At 37.1% G+C, this 16,457-nt stretch overlaps 1 protein-coding gene across 1 annotated transcript in view; it reads right to left on the bottom strand.

Moving 5' to 3' along the window:
* Positions 1-217: 217 nt before the first annotated feature.
* The window catches only part of LOC126975467 (HEAT repeat-containing protein 5B), an 80,635-nt gene continuing 64,395 nt past the window's right edge, over positions 218-16,457 (bottom strand). Inside the window, exons 34-40 of the mRNA XM_050823390.1 lie at positions 14,455-14,751; positions 12,413-12,622; positions 11,144-11,283; positions 8,735-8,942; positions 6,471-6,485; positions 5,699-5,844; positions 218-4,500 (exon numbers count right to left, since the gene is read on the bottom strand). Of these exons, the coding sequence (XP_050679347.1) occupies positions 4,324-4,500; positions 5,699-5,844; positions 6,471-6,485; positions 8,735-8,942; positions 11,144-11,283; positions 12,413-12,622; positions 14,455-14,751 (1,193 nt within the window). The 3' untranslated portion in view covers positions 218-4,323. The remainder of the gene's footprint in view (positions 4,501-5,698; positions 5,845-6,470; positions 6,486-8,734; positions 8,943-11,143; positions 11,284-12,412; positions 12,623-14,454; positions 14,752-16,457) is intronic.

The following is a 16,457-nucleotide window of genomic DNA, read 5'->3' as shown; positions in this document are numbered from 1 at the left end:
AGACAATGTAATTAAAGTTTCACTTTAAAAATCTACGAATATGACTAATGCAGATTAAGTACCGGCTAAGTGCTTAACAACACTTTTTTAAACCTGACCAGCCCACTACCGAATATATCAAGCTTTGAATAATATAATGAAATACCAGGTTCCGGTATTGGTCCTAAAAAGACAATAATTACTCATATGTAATTATTACAGCAAATAAAACACACTATGATTAATTATTAATTTATTAAACCTTTTATGAATAAATAGTTGGAATATAATAAAATATAACTTATCACCTAATTACATTACAATAATTGTTATAGCCTCTATATAGTCATATAATAATATTATTTCGGTAGTGAAAGGCAGTGAGATATATCCTCGTACATAATTTGACTACACATTTTTCTATCACAGCTTTATTTCGCAAATCACATTCTTTCACAAATAAACGCTCAAACGAATTGAGAATCTAGCGCGGGGGACTACATTTGAACTTATTATCATCTGCAAAGTTACAGTTATGGATGCAACTATCTGGAAAACTGATTAATCATAAAATGGAGGCACACTTTACCTACTGTTAACTTTTACTACTGTAACTTTATTAAGTTAGCACCACATGATATAGGTATTGGAAAAGGATATATACACAAATAAAATTTGCAAAAACAAAATTTTATGAACGATGCGGGACTCGAACCGACGGCCTCCGGCGTTCCGTGCCGGTGCTCTAACCAACTGAGCCAACCGTTCGAGTAACGCCTCGTTACAAAATCTTGTTTACTTTGTTCAACCCTCAGTTTGGGGCTTCATCTACAGGATCTACTTTACAGTTGATAACCTGCTCAACTCCAATATTAAGAATTATTTGTGTATTATCACTTTAAAAACATGACACATTGTAAAGGATATATAATAATAGAAGTACGGAAGTCTCACTCTACTAAAATAGGGAAGAATATAGGAAGTGTGAATTCTGGTCGTATCTAAGATGAAAAACTTATTAAACCTTATTAATAAATAAATGTCTGGCGTGTGTTTATGTAACTTACATTCGACGACTATAGCCCGACAACTGCGTGCGCGACCGTCTCAAGGGGGTAACAGACGGGGACGGGGTAATAAAGATGTCAGTGGGTGGTGTTGCGGGGAAGGGCAACGTGTGAGGTGACTGGTTATTAACACAATATAATATGAACAATATGAAAGTTTGACCATATGGACTATTTAGATCACAACATGGAAGAGACCCGCAGGAAAAAGAAAAATGTGGGCAGACCGCATAACAGGTTGACCAATGACATTATAGAGATTAACGGAATAAACTGACTCGAAAAAGGGAAAAATAGAAAGGAATGGAGGAGGCCTTTAACTAACTGGGATCCATTTGAAAATTATAAACTAAACTAACATAGTGCATGCATTATAACTAACTAACATAAAATTTAAAATAAAATTTCGTCCACTTTCGGCCGTTCCTAATATACTATCTACAGATAGAGATAAATTACTACCTTCTACTGTCAGTAATTAGCTGTCAATAATCTGAAGCTGTCCCAATCTAGATACGCGATAAGTCATTCTTATCGCCTTATATTGGGACGCGTGAATTGCAATTTCCATACAAACTTTTATCGCTGGTAAGCTATACGTCCTTCCATTAACAGACAGCGTGTACGGATATGGTGAGTTACCGTCGATAAGTTTATTGAGACAGAAAAGTCAACGATAGTTACGATTTTTATCTCAAGTAGGCCACAACCGGATAGATAGACTGAATATTGGGAACGGCCGTAACCGTACTTACATACTAACACTAAAATATAGAATATCAAATGGACAATTAATAAAAAGTCTATATTATTATTATGGACATTTGTAATCGGTCAATAAATTAAAATGATTATTTATACTAAATCAGTATTTATCCGCTGGTGTTCTATAAATCACCTGTGTTGGCGACATGTTTAACGCATCTATATATTATAAATATTTTTATATTCTTACATTGTATACCAAGCCATTAAAATTACATTAGTTCAATTAATGTATAGTAGAAAATATAATGAGCTACGCTCTTCTACAAATTGTCGTTAATTTTTCCACACGTTATTTGTAATATAAATATTAGTTTAAAATATAATATTTAGATCTACTTAACATAGTTTTGTTATTAACACTAAGCTAAGTGTTTTTGTTTTAATTTTGGCTACACGTCTTATACACGGGGCTTAAGAATATATGATAATTTTGGGAACTAGTTCACCCATTTGACCACTAATATTATTTCGACGGGTTGTATGCAAAAAATTATTAAATTATAGCATTGAAATACGTATAAAGGTTATAGGTCGCTTATACGACATCGATAGACAGAGATTTTTTTTATATTGACACATTTTTACACACTCAACTAGGCATAGGGGCCGTTCACATACAGGGGGGGGGGTGTCTGGCTGAGTGTGACAAGGGGGGACGGGGGCGTACGGCAACGTAACGTTCGCCGTTTATTATTTTTTGACATGAGCGCTAGCTCTGTGGCGCGACTCTAGCGGCGTTGTGATCCGTCACAACTGGTTACTTTGTTTTTCCAATACTTAATACTCCCTCTCTCTATTTAATACTCTTCAGATAATTACTTTATACTCTTTATTGCCGAAATATTTTTATATTTCAGAATTTGTGTACTATCATTTAGAATTTATCATACTCAGCAGGGGGGGGGGGGGGGAATTTAGTTTTTGTGACGAAATATTTCTAGGGGGGGTCACAGAAAGTGTGACACAGCGTGGCAATAGGGGGGGAGGGGGTCAATAAAAGCTGATTTTAGTGTGACATATTTTATGAACGGCCCCATAGCCTGTACTATGGGTGCAAGACAATGAAATATTTAATAGAATATACTTACTTAAACATACATAAATAAAAATAAACATCCATGACTCGGAAACAAACATTCATATTCATCATTAAATAATCGAACCCGGGACTTTTATGCTCAGTAGGCAGGGTCACTATCCACTGGGGTATAGGGGTCGTCATTAGGTTACAAGCCATTTGGCTATTACCATAGATCACTTATACGTATTTCAATGCTATAATCTGAGACAATTTATACGTCTAGACAGAGCCTCTAGCTGCTAACAGCTAACAGACAACCAATGAAAACGGGCCAGGTTTAATATTTTAGTGTGCGTGACAAGCTACGTATTACACACGCGATTTGTATGACACTGTGTTAGTGTGCGTGCGTTGCTCAAAAAAAAGTGTGTGTGTACTTATATGTATGCACGCAAGAAGTTATACTTCTTTGGCCTAACGAAGTAAAAATCATCGAAATGATTTATTCCTCGCGCTATTCTACGTTTTTAGAAAGAACAATTGGTCGTCATTCCAGAAAAACGTTCCAAACCACAATCATGTCGAAATTGAGTTAAGAAGACAAAACTGGTCACGTGAGTCATATATATACATGTTTATTTATTTATAATCGCTTATAAAATGCTCACAGAATACCTTTATTGATTTATGGTATATGTGGATGATGCAGCTACCAATAACTTTTGTATTAATTTACATTTATTTTTTTGACTTACTCATGTCTTAACATTGACTATTTGACGTTTGAGTGTGTTTGTTGCATCATTTTACATATTATATTGTAATTAAAATGATCTGTAAATCTTGATATAAAAGAGTGGCAATGAGTTTCTTGCTACTTCTTCTCATTAGCTCAACCCTTTAAGAAGTAGCGGTAGATTCAATAAGAAAAATATTTTATTTTTTTGACATTCATAAGTGTCATTTTCGTGACCTACTTGAATAAACTGATTTTGACAAAAATAACAGCCCAAATGTAACTCTTTAAATGACATCATAAATTAATAGCCCAACCCACATGTATGGAATACACTAATATCCATTAAACTTTAAACACTAATTCCTGTGATGTGATATTTGTGGCTTGGCTTGCGCGTTTTTCAGGAACTACGTCCAATGTTTAAAAATTACAAAGATGGCTTTGACAATTAATTATTAAATAATGAATACGGCTGTATGGGCTTGAACCCTTTGCCCGTCCTAATAATGGACGAAGAAACCACAAAAAAAAATAACGAATGACGCAAACGTCAGAAAAATTAAGGAACCAACTTCAACCTGTTACTTTTGTGTTAAAGCGATGCGCGCGCATCATATAATTTCACTCTCATAATTTTGTCGTAACGCGTAAGAAGTAAACTTCAAAAATAGGTTAATTCCAAAGTCAATTTTTTTCGACGTTTTCACAGCTGTCACAGTCAATCTAGACGTAAAACTGATCTATGCTGTCTACCGGAAGTCACTAAAGTCAGTCTTGAGGTGTATGGCGGGACGGACCGGACGCGTCGAGAACACGGCACGTTGCGGCTGCGTTGCGTGCACGTTGCGGTTAGCTTGCTGCGCCTTCACCGCATTCTCCAACTTACGGCGTAACTCGCTCGATTGATGCATAATTGTCTTGAACTCCTGTCACACACAATATAAGTTACACAATACACAATTCCGGGGGCCTACCATCAACTTTTAATACGCGATGCGATTCCGATGCAGTTCAGTTTAGGTACCTAAACTGAATCACTATAATTCGTACCATGAAGTGCCTTTTACTGAATTGCGTTTGGATCGCTTATGAAAGAGTTTGTCTGTGGTCCGCGGTGTGAGAAAGAGATGACGCTTTACAGTCGTTGCATAAGTTTGTCTCTCTTACTCGAACCATATGCGTTGCGTTTCGAAACCTAAAACGATATGATTAGATATAGCTAGCACCCTTACTGCCTCGTCTTTAGTATTTTCATTTTCGGTATTTCTTTTCAGTATTTTATGTTACAAAAAAGTCCAATAAAGTATTCTCATCTCATCTATCATCAATTAAATTTTCCATTTCTTTATATTTTCACTATTTTTTTAAAAGTTATTAACAACACGATTCACTATCCTCTAAGGAAGTAGCAACTTTTTTCGAATCGCTCACTTGACTCACATAAGCTATCCAGTTTAGGTTGAAATATTACCTCATCAACAACTAAATCAGTTTGCGATTCAATTGAAATCATCGCGATTTAATCAGTTGATTTGACGTCAACCTAAATTAGATAGCTCTAATCACGTCGTGGTACGAAATAGCAAAGCAGTTCATTTTAGGTTGTCAATTGAATCGCAATAAGAGTTCATGGTAGGCCCGCAGGTCCTTATATCTGTTCGAGTATCGAACAAACAATTATAGCTATGTTTATGACGTTTACGGTGTCCCGTTATATTAGACTACTTTAGATCTATTTAGTCACTTTCGGTGAATCGATGTATATGGTAACGATGGGTGTTGCCATATTTTTCAATACAATGGGTGATGCTATCTTTTTGACGCTCACTGTACACTCGCGACTTGTATGTCACTATGTGTTAGCGTTGCTCAAAATAGAGGTTAACAGTCAACCTTTATTTTTTTCAATGATTTCACAGCTGCCACAGTCTATTTAGATGTATAAATTATTAAAGGTTTAGGTTAATAAGGTTATATGAAAAATATCGAAACATTGTGAGTTTTATCTTTAATCAATTCGACATGTGTTTCGTCTCCCCCTCCTAACTACACGAGGCATCCTCAGGAGACTAGCCAAAATCTGGCACGAGACTGCTTATGAAAAATATTAACAATGGTATGAACCTGCGGGTAGACAGGCGCCAATTTCATGAGCCAGTTGAGCGCGAACTCGTGTAGCGTGCGGACGTGAGGCGCCGCGCTCCCAAGTGCGCTACCCTCACGCAGGTACGATATCGCTATAGGCACAAGCACCCATAACAATTGGGTTCCTGAAAAATTAACAATGAAATATTTGTAGTTTTATGCGAAAATATTATTTTAATTTAGACAATGAATTTATAAGTTTATCCTAAGCAAGGCGGAAATAATCCCAAAAAAAACAAAACCATCACAACATTCGTTAGTCACTGCGGCGCACTCGCGATTGTCTGGTGTAACGAGTGTTTGTATGAAGATAGAAATACTGTATGATAACTAGGGGGTACCTTTCCGAAATTTCATTCTATCATCATTTGCTTTGTAAATTTGTCAATCTACTTTCATCCATCATATCACGGCTTACTGACGTTTTTTTCTTTGATTCCACATTGATCGCTACACTATACTAAACGGCTCTCCTCTCGTTCCCCTTTCACCCCCTAGAGCTCATGGAATAATTTTATCCAAATAATGTATTGGTCCTCGATAAATCTACGAATTTTGAACGAAATCAGGCCGTTTAAAGTGGGTCAAAAACGCACGCAAATGAGTCGGTTACAAACAACCACACAATCATACATACATACAGGTGAAGCTAATAAAAAGCGTGCAAAAATAATTTTCGCTTAACTTATTTTAATACCTATAACATTATATACACAAAACAAAAATTTTGAAAATAATTTTGGAGTCTCACCTTTACGAGGAGCGTCTGTGGCAAGAAAAAAAGAACGTGTTAACAATTTTTTTATAACTAATATCTAATGTTATTAATAATACACCTAATTGTAATAATTAAATTCAAGGAATAGTACATGCCGGTAAATTTATGGCTACATAATCTACACAGATTTATTTAGGGTTTCTGATGGTATTTATTATGGGCAGTCGATTCCTGTGAGGCGGTGCCTGCAAGTATTTATTACGCGTATTTCAATCTTATATAATCGACGACCCATAGAGTCCAGTGTTTAGTGTCCCTGCCTACTGAGCTAGACGTCCCGGATTCGAATCCCGGTAGGTGTAAACATTTATGTGATGAATATGGATGTTTGTTTCCGAGTCATTGATGTTTATAAGTATTTATATAGATGTAAGTCAGTATTGTACTAAATATAACGTTGTCTTGTACAGGCTATGCCTAGTTTGGGGCTATATACCATTGGGAGGCTCCTTTGCACATGAAGCCGGCTAGATTATGGGTACCACTAACGGCGCCTATTTCTACCGTGAAGCAGAAATTTGTAAACATTACTGTGTTTCGTTCTGACGGGTGCCGTAGCCGTAGTGAAATTATTGGGCAAATGAGACTTAACATCTTAAGAATCTCAGAATTTTTGTGTTTTTCAAGAATCCTGAGTGGCACTGCATTGTAATGGGTATTAATTACCATCAGCTGAACGTCCTGCTCGTCTCGTCTTTTATTTTCATAAAAAAAGGTGATTTGTGTAAAAATGTGTCATGAGGTATCATCATCACCGTTATATATATTATATATATGTATATACGCTTTATTATAACTGACTCTTCTTCCCTATATTTATAATTATAAAAAACAACATTATGAATATTAATATAAAAATCGTTCCGCCGGCGTTGGTTGGTACCATGCGTTCTATTACCTAAATAGCTACCTTCTGTATCTGACCCTTGTACCAGTTATTTAGCCAGAGCCTCTTGTGATGATGGTCGAGGCTCTTTGCTATAAGACCGTTTACGGAAACAACTGTAGGGACAATTATTGTTGAATTAACATCCGACATGTCAAGGTTTTCAACCAGTGTGTGTTGCCAGTGATGACTTACGGTACGCAGACGTGGTCGCTTACTATGGTCCTTATGAGAAAGCTCATGGTCGTTCAGAGGGCAATGGAGAGGGCTATTCTCGAAATTTGCAAGATCGAATCAGAATCCAAAGTTACCGACAGAGCCCAAATGATTGCGAAACTGAAGTGGCAGTGGGCACGGCACATAGCTCGATGGACATATGGTTGTTAGGGGAGTAAAGTCCTCGAATGGCGACCACGTACCGGATGACGCAGTGTTAGTAGGCCCCCCACAAGATGAATCGACCATTTGGATAAGATCGCCGGAATATGTTGGATGAGGGCAGCCCAGGATCGATAGTCGTGGAAATCATTTGGCAGGCCTTTGTCCAGCAGTGGACGTCTTCCAGCTGATGATGATAATGATGTCAGTAACCTCGTGTGCTAGGTTTATATAATTTGACAATTTGTCTATCTCAGCTTTCACTAGGTTATCATAATACGGAACTGTGATATCAACAATAACTGCCCGATGCTCTGACCGATCTACCAACACAATATCAGGTTTAATAACAATGATAGCTCTGTCCGTGATGATAGATCGGTCCCAGTAGAGCTTGTCACGGCTGTTTTCCAGCATTGGCTCCGAAGTATACTTGTAATACGGGACTTCAAAATGCACAAGATTGTGTCAAAGAGGAAGTAGCTGATAGAAAATCCTGGCTAATTGGTTGTGTTTCTGTGTTTTTTCTTTTTTACTCTCCATTGGCAAGATGAAAACAACCGGAAATAATATCTCATCATCATCTCTGAATATCTTATTTTATGCCCTGCCGCCCACTCGAAAGGACTCTTATGTTTTAACAACAATGCTTCGTTTATATTGATCCAATTGTAGAGGGGATTTTAAGATCATCGCTCTCCATTGGCTGGGTAGAAGTTATTAAAAGTAAACAGATAATTTGACGACCTTACTAAGCTAGAAGTCCCGGGTACGAATCCCGGTAGCCGCAAGCATTTATATGATGAATATTGATGTTTGTTTCCGAGTCATGGATGTTTATATGTATTTATATATATTCAAGTAAGTATATTGTATTAAATATATCGTTGTCTTGCAACCCATAACACAGGCACTATGCCTAATTCGGGGCAAGATAATTTGTGTCAAAGTTTGTCAATAGCAAAGTATTTACGGGCGTCAGCGGGGGCTGCGGGCAGGAGGTGGTGTAGTGTGTTGAGCGCGGCGGAGCAGGCTCGGGCCTGAGCGGAGGAGACGGCGCGGGCGGAGGAAGCAGCTCGAGCGACCACTCGCCCACCAACTGCGCGTGCCCACCATGACACGACCCGGGACTGCCCTCCACGCCACAGCTCACTCAGCACCTCACACAGCGACGCGAACACCTTATACATAATAGAGGATCTAAATACTACCTGCCTTATCCTACTAACATTATAAATGTGAAAGTTTGTATGTCTGGATGTATGTTTGAGCTTCTTTAACGCAAAATCTACTGAATAGATTTTATTAAAACTTTACAATAATATAGCTTACACACCCGAATAACAAATAGGCTATAATTTATAAAACTATAGTATGAATTATACAAAATATGAAAGAAGTGTGATTTTTACTAATGAATACAACTAGCACCATCTCTTATCAACTAGCTAGGAAAAGATCAATACAATTTATATGGCAAAACAACGTTTGCTAGGTCAGCTAGTTCATAATAAAACGCTTTTCGAAGGTGTATACGCTCTATTTGTTAAAACGCGTTTTAAGCCTATTCGAACGTTCGATAAAATTCCTTGTTCTTATTTGTTAGACAAATCTCCCGTAACTAATACGTTTCTATAGTACGCAATGTTGCCATTTCGTATGAAAAAAACATGATTTTAACTAATTTAATGAGGAACTGTCAATGTGTATGTCAAACATCTTTTCAATGTCAACGGTTTGTCAGTTGTCAAAAGTCGATGTCAAAATATTCTCAAACTTCAACAATCAAAGTTTTGAAGCTGTCGGTGGTCAATCTATGACGGATATTAAACAACTTTGATCGGGAAGCTATTTATCACATTATTTAACGAATAGCTGATCGATGTCGATCATGTTTTTTTGCGTTCCAGTGCTTAAAATAGGTTTAAAGAAGGGTCCTAGCTCCTATAAGTCACGTCAGCTTTATCGAAGAGATAATGAGCGTTTTAGCACTAATATGCAATTATGAATACCATTTTTTAGCAAGCGTTTATTAGCTATGTTTTAAATCTCTAATTGACATTTACTTAATATGAAACGTGCAGTCATTGGACATAATAATTAAAATTGGATTTCGGCACTGACCTAATAGAATATACCATTGTACTGGCGACTGTCAATGCTTTTGTGCCAGATTGATGTTCACCATTTTCGCGCTGTTAGCCATATAGCGACAGTCTGCGGTACTAAAACTAGTGATGACAACCTCAGCAAACATCGATAGATGGTGGAAAATAATTAAAAAAAAATGTTTATTACGTTGATTCTTTAAATATAAATAGCACGTTCCTTAGCAGCCATATGTATTATATGTCAAAATTAGTTCTCTGGACGCTCGCGAGTGGCGCTTCAAATAGGCACAAAAAATTGCTGTCAAACATATGGAGCAGCCTGTCCAGTGGTATTTATACAAGTCAGTGGATTTCGACTATTATATTATATAATATTTTTATTCAAATTGAATTTAAAATCATTTATTAAACGTCAAAAACTATCATGTCGTCAGTATGAAACTCGTACGGAACCCGAGAGGTTGCAGGTTCAAGTCCCGCAGCGTTCATAAATTTTGGATACAAATTTAATTTAATAAAAAGGTTTTATCGGTGTGGGGTACTAGTTTCGGACCATTCGCAGCTCCTTCATAAGGCTAGGGTTACTATGGATGCGAGTTCTGACGAAAATGTGTTCTGACGAGTTCTGACGGATTCGTCAGAAGAAACAAACGCCTGGTATTCAATGACAGTGTTTACACTGGCATCGACGAACGCGTCAGAACATGCACGACGAGTTTGATTTTTTCGCACGACCTGCGTCTGCGAATTTCGAGTGATTTGGTTTCCACCATGGATAATGATAAATTGATCAGTCTCGTGTACGAGAACAGGTGTTTGTGGGATATGAGAGACAAAAATTATCACAACAGAGATATTTCTCGGCAAAAGTGGGAGAAAGTTTTTCCACCATTTAACAAAAATAAATTAAATAATGGACTTTCAAGAAAATTAAATTCATCAAATTCGTTCATCTTCGCTGGACGGCTGAAACGAACTGACTATCAGAATAACAGAAAACGCGCACAGTGTAGACGCCTTGTTCTGACGAGGATTTCGGACGTACTCGTCAGAACAAATTTTCGTCAGAATGCACATCCATAGTAACCCTTAGGGTGAGTGTAATGGGTTCGCGATGACGCCCCGTCTCTTACTGCGGATACGAGTATGTGCTAGAAGTCCGCGGCTGGACAGGCGGCAGGATAAAACGTGAATAAAGCCGTATTAATAAATAAGTAAATAATGTCTCACGAAAGTTTTAATAATTTAATAATAATATTTTGACATATTACCTCGTCTTGGCTAGTGTCGATACAATGCCGCAAATGGTTGATACAGGGGTAGTGAAGCGAAGGTGTGGGCTCTATCCTCGCCAGAAGCACGCCCATTGCGCGTGCCGTGGTCACGCTATCCAGACGCTGCCTACCATCCCCTGTCAAACATTTACAATATATATCCGACAGTTAAAAACTACCTAATCTAAAGCAAGTCAGAGAAAATTTGACGTAATTCCAGAAAAACGTTTTAAACCACAATCATGTCGAAATTGAGTTAAGAACACAAAACTGGTCACGCTATTCACATTAACGGACTGACAAAAAAACGGCAGCCCTACTGTCACTCTTTAAATGACATCATGACTTAGTAGCCCAACCCACATGTATGGAATACACTAATATTTATTAAACTTAATAACATGAATTCCATAAAATGTGTTATTTAAGGCTTGGAACGTTTTTCAGGCACTACTCCAATCAAACAAAATTCAAAAACGCACACAAGACAAGTGTCCAAAACTGTAGTTGAAATGGACTGGACATATTCTGAGGGAAAAGAAAGAATTTTTTTATGAAAATAAGGGACGAGACGAGTAGGACGTTCAGCTAATGGTAATTGATACGCCCTGCCCATTGCAATGCAGTTCCCCTGAGCATTCTTGAAAAACCCAAAACTTCTGAGCAGCACTACAATTGCGCTCGCCACCTTGAGAGGTACCATTAAATCTCATTAATCTCATTTGCCCAGTAATTTCACTAGCTGCTGTTGCTGTTTTAACCAATACTACTATGGAACCTTCAAGAGATAATGCAGATATCAAAAAAGAGCATAATCCTTACTTGCGCCTAGATAAAATGATTGAAGTTTATCTTTTTTTAAACTAGTTTGATTTACGGCCATTCCCAATATTCAGTCTATCTCCGGTTGTGGCCTACTTGAGATAAAAATCGTAACTATCGTTGACTTTCCTATCCCAATATACTTATCGACGGTAACTCATCTTATGGTCTGTCGATGGGACGACGTATAGCTTACCAGGAATAGAAGTTTGTATGGAAATTGCAACAGTGAACTGGCGATAAGAATGACTTATCGGGTATATTGGGACAGCTTCAGACTATTGACAGCTAATTATTGACATTAGAAGGTAGTAATTTATCACTATCTAAGTAGATAGTATTTATGTATGGGAATGATGTTCTATATCGGACGGTCTCGCTGAACCGCACAGTGCTGCACTCCGCTGTTGTATACTACGCTAAATAGTACAATGCAATGCGCACCGGTGTTCACAGTCTCGATGAGTTCGGCAAGAGCGGCGTGCAGCAAGTGAGCATGCTGCTCGCTGGCGGACTCGCTGACCCGCACGGTGCTGCACTCAGCACAGCGCTGCAACAGCGCCACACCCGCTGCGGCGACGGTCTCGTTGCCACCACTTTCGCGAATCACTTCTGTCGCCAGGAACAGCATCGTCGGCAGAAGGCTTAATGCACCTGATCAATAGAAAACAAAAAAATATAAACACCAACCTCACAATATAACCAGATAATAAGCCAGTTTAATCTATCAAAATTAAGTATGATAGTTTGTTATTTAGAGTGTTTACGAATTCAATACAAATTTCTTATAAAAACATGAGAATTATTCATATTTTCAAAATTTAAATCATAGTTTTATTATATGTATGTCACGTGACCGAAAACGTCGACCACCATTTTGTGACGTCACTATAGCAGAAATAATTTAGTATTAGCAACACAAACGATACGGACTATGAAAGGTCATTTTTATGCTTATAAAAATCAATAAGGATTGCATAGCACATTTGACGTTTCTTTGTTTATGTTATTATGACGTCATGATGATCATGGCGGCTCCCTTTTTGGCGCGCTATTGATGGTTTAAATTAAAAACAATTATTTTGAGGAACTAAAAATACCTGTTAGCTATCGAATCTTAACGATTATTTTTGAATATATTTAAAAAAATCGAAGAACAGCCTATTGTTAATATAATTATTATTATTACAGAATAACTATTAAATTAATAATGACAATTATTGCGTATAAAACAAACAGCGAAGAGCTGACTGTATCTTTCTCGCTCGGGAACACTCAACGGTCCTGAGTTCACTCAAGCAAGAAGAGAGCTTCTTTAATTTGTCCTACTATAAGGTAGAGACTTTATAGTAGGACAAACAAGACGAGGTAAAGAATGTAAACAATGTTTCAACACGTTTTTTTAACCGACTTCAAACAAAGAGGAGGTTCTCAATTCATCGGTATGTTTTTTTATGTTAGTTACCTCAGAACTTTCAACTGGGTGCACAGATGTTAATAATTCTTTTTTTATATGAAAGCTGGTGCTTCCCGTGTGTTCCCATTGAAATTTGACAACGATTATCGTTATTTTTGGAGTCGGTGTTAGCCTAGATAGGTATGTAACTAACATGCATAGGTGAGTTGTGCTTGAGACGCACGCGCGAGAGGAGGGGAGAGAGGAGAGCGGGGCAGCGGCGGAAGGACACATAATCCATAAATAACAATAATCGTAACTAGAATAAAATAAAATAATTAGATTGTATAAAAGTCGCAATTATTTTTATACTTTTTAGTGCATATTTATATCTATTGTTTTTGAATAGTGTTTTTGAAGTCGGTTGTTTTTGTGTTAAAATTTTGTTTTAATAAATTATATACAAATGATGGTTTCATTATTTTAATCGCTGTCATCCATATAATACAAAGATGATTCGTCGGAAGAGTCCGAATCAGCCGTATTTATGATAATATAACTCAGTATAATGTAACTAAGTAACGGTCCGTTTGTTTATAATCTTTATCTTGTCTCGTTGGCCTTAGTATAGACGTATAAATTATATAAGGTTAAAACATTTTTTTATGAAAATAAGGGATGAGACTATCAGAACGTAGCATGACAACGTGTGACCCTATAATTGTTCTGTTTTGTGTACAAGAGGTATGAAACCCATTTGGGTTATCCACATCTGAATTTATTTTTGACACTAAGGGACCAGACGAGCAGGACGTTCAGCTGATGGTGATTGATACGCCCTGCTCATAACAATGCAGCGCCGCTCAGGTTTCTTGAAAAACCCCAAAAATTCTGAGCGGTACTACAACTGCGCTCTTCACCTTGATACATAAGATGTTAAGTCTCATTTGCCAAGTAATTTCACTAGCTACGGCGCCCTTCAGAACGAAACACAGTATTACTTACACATAACTGCTTCACGGCAGAAATAGGCGCCGTTGTGGTACCCATAATCTAGCCGGCATCCTGTGCAAAGGAGCCTCCCACATACCTTGCGGACTTGTTAGCGAGGTCAGCTCTGACATGCACATCAAGCTCTTCACCACCAGCGTGTCACCATGAACCCCCAGCCCCTTACGCACTCCAATCACCCCCACTCTGCCCTCTTGCTTCAGCGGACTCAACGAAGGCAGCCGCCGCACTAACAGACAGACGCACACTTCCAAACAGGCGAATACGAGCGACTTTCCCGGCGCGAGATCACCCGTTGGCCCACCCTCGCCCAGCGTGTGGACAACTTCTAGTACGGACTGCGGTATTCCATCCGCTGGCTCATCGGGCGCAAGTTCTGTAATACAATCTCGTGATGAAACAATTAAATATATTTGATGTTATACTTCTTTAGGCACGTTAGGAAAAAATTATCAGAATGAATTTTTGCAATGAACTTGCACGTTAGTTAACGCTAATTTAACTATCATACTCCAGCTACCAAACCTCTTGTAACTTATATGGCTACTGAACCACAACCAATAGACGAGAATTAAATAAATTTCAATACATAATTTCAATTAAATATATACTAGTTTTAAAAAAAAAATTATATCCAATTGTATAAAATTAAAATAATGATATTTAATTACACGCTATTTAACCAAATCATGCGATACAACAATATTTTCATTGGTTGTATTTAATACCTTCTTTTTTACAACTTTGATTCTTCTACAAACATAAAATTGCATGGGCAATAATTTTTTTTAAGGATTTTTGTTTTATTTCGCCAAAGAAGATCAATTTATTGCGTGCGTACATGAGCAAACACACTTTTATAATTCAATGTTGGATAATTTATCTATATATTGGATAAGTTATATAATTGTTGTACCGAATCTATAATATGTCCACTAATATTAAATGGCTTATCAATTCTATATTAAATAAAGCTTTATCAACTCAACCAAATGTCAAAATTTTACTGAATACGCATCTCCCAACAATTGATTTAATTACGAGAATACGCATGATACAATACATGATTAGATTAATATTCTTATACAAACTAACAAATCTTACTTACCATGTCGCTAGATTAGATTTTTTTATCTTCGATTTGTATACATTAATCTAGTAATCATTTATTTTGTAATTAGCTAGTAAATATGTGCGAAAACTTGTTAATAGCCTTCTATGTAAATATTTTCCAATCTATTACTGTATTTAGTAAGTTTTCCCATTACAATAAAGTAAATAAAATACAATACGATTTCCTTAAATCGGAACACAACTTTATTTACAATCGGAATTGAGCCATCAATTTGTGTTACAAGAATACGAAATTCAACTTTTTGACACAAGATCGCATCGATTCTATTCTCGTTTTGTTACGAGAATAGGGCTACATTGACTAATAGAGATTACATCTTAAGGATGGCACGTTCCGTAACGTAAGTTGTCTACATAATGGGAATTTTTTATTAATACTCCTCCGACCTATCTGCAAGTGGTCTTATAAAAAGCAATAGACAGCTAACATAGAAGTAGAGAAGAGAAGTAGAAGTAGCTAGCTGTAACAAATCAAGATGGCAAATTTCAAAATGGCCGCCATGCAAATTAAAAGTGTTATGTTTTCTCTACAAAAGTAAGTGTTGTGAATGAGAAGACGTGTTGTTTATTTAATAGATGATTTAATACTGGCCACAATACTGGTTTTTACAAATGTGTAGCGTTCAACTTAGTAGACTGTACATAGATATATGTATGTAAGACATTAAACGACGAATTGCGTTGGTATTATATACTAGCGGGCCCGACAGACGTTGTCACACACGTGTTAAATTAGAAAAATCGGTCCAGACGTTAGGAGGCAATAACTAACATACGTAGTAGAATCTAAACCAATCTCAAATTCACTGTAACACATCAAAATCGGTCCAGCCATTTAGGAGGTAGTGCAATTGTGAATTTAAACCATCCTCGAATCCTGAAATCCACTTGAACAAACACAGAAATTTTCATTCAAAAGAGTCCAGCTGTTTAGTAGGAGTTCTCTGT

The sequence above is a fragment of the Leptidea sinapis genome, chromosome 2 (genome assembly GCF_905404315.1).
Source record: "Leptidea sinapis chromosome 2, ilLepSina1.1, whole genome shotgun sequence".
NCBI classification, from domain to species: domain Eukaryota; kingdom Metazoa; phylum Arthropoda; class Insecta; order Lepidoptera; family Pieridae; genus Leptidea; species Leptidea sinapis.
Note: the sequence above shows the minus strand (reverse complement) of the source record. Positions and strands in the feature narration are given on the sequence as shown.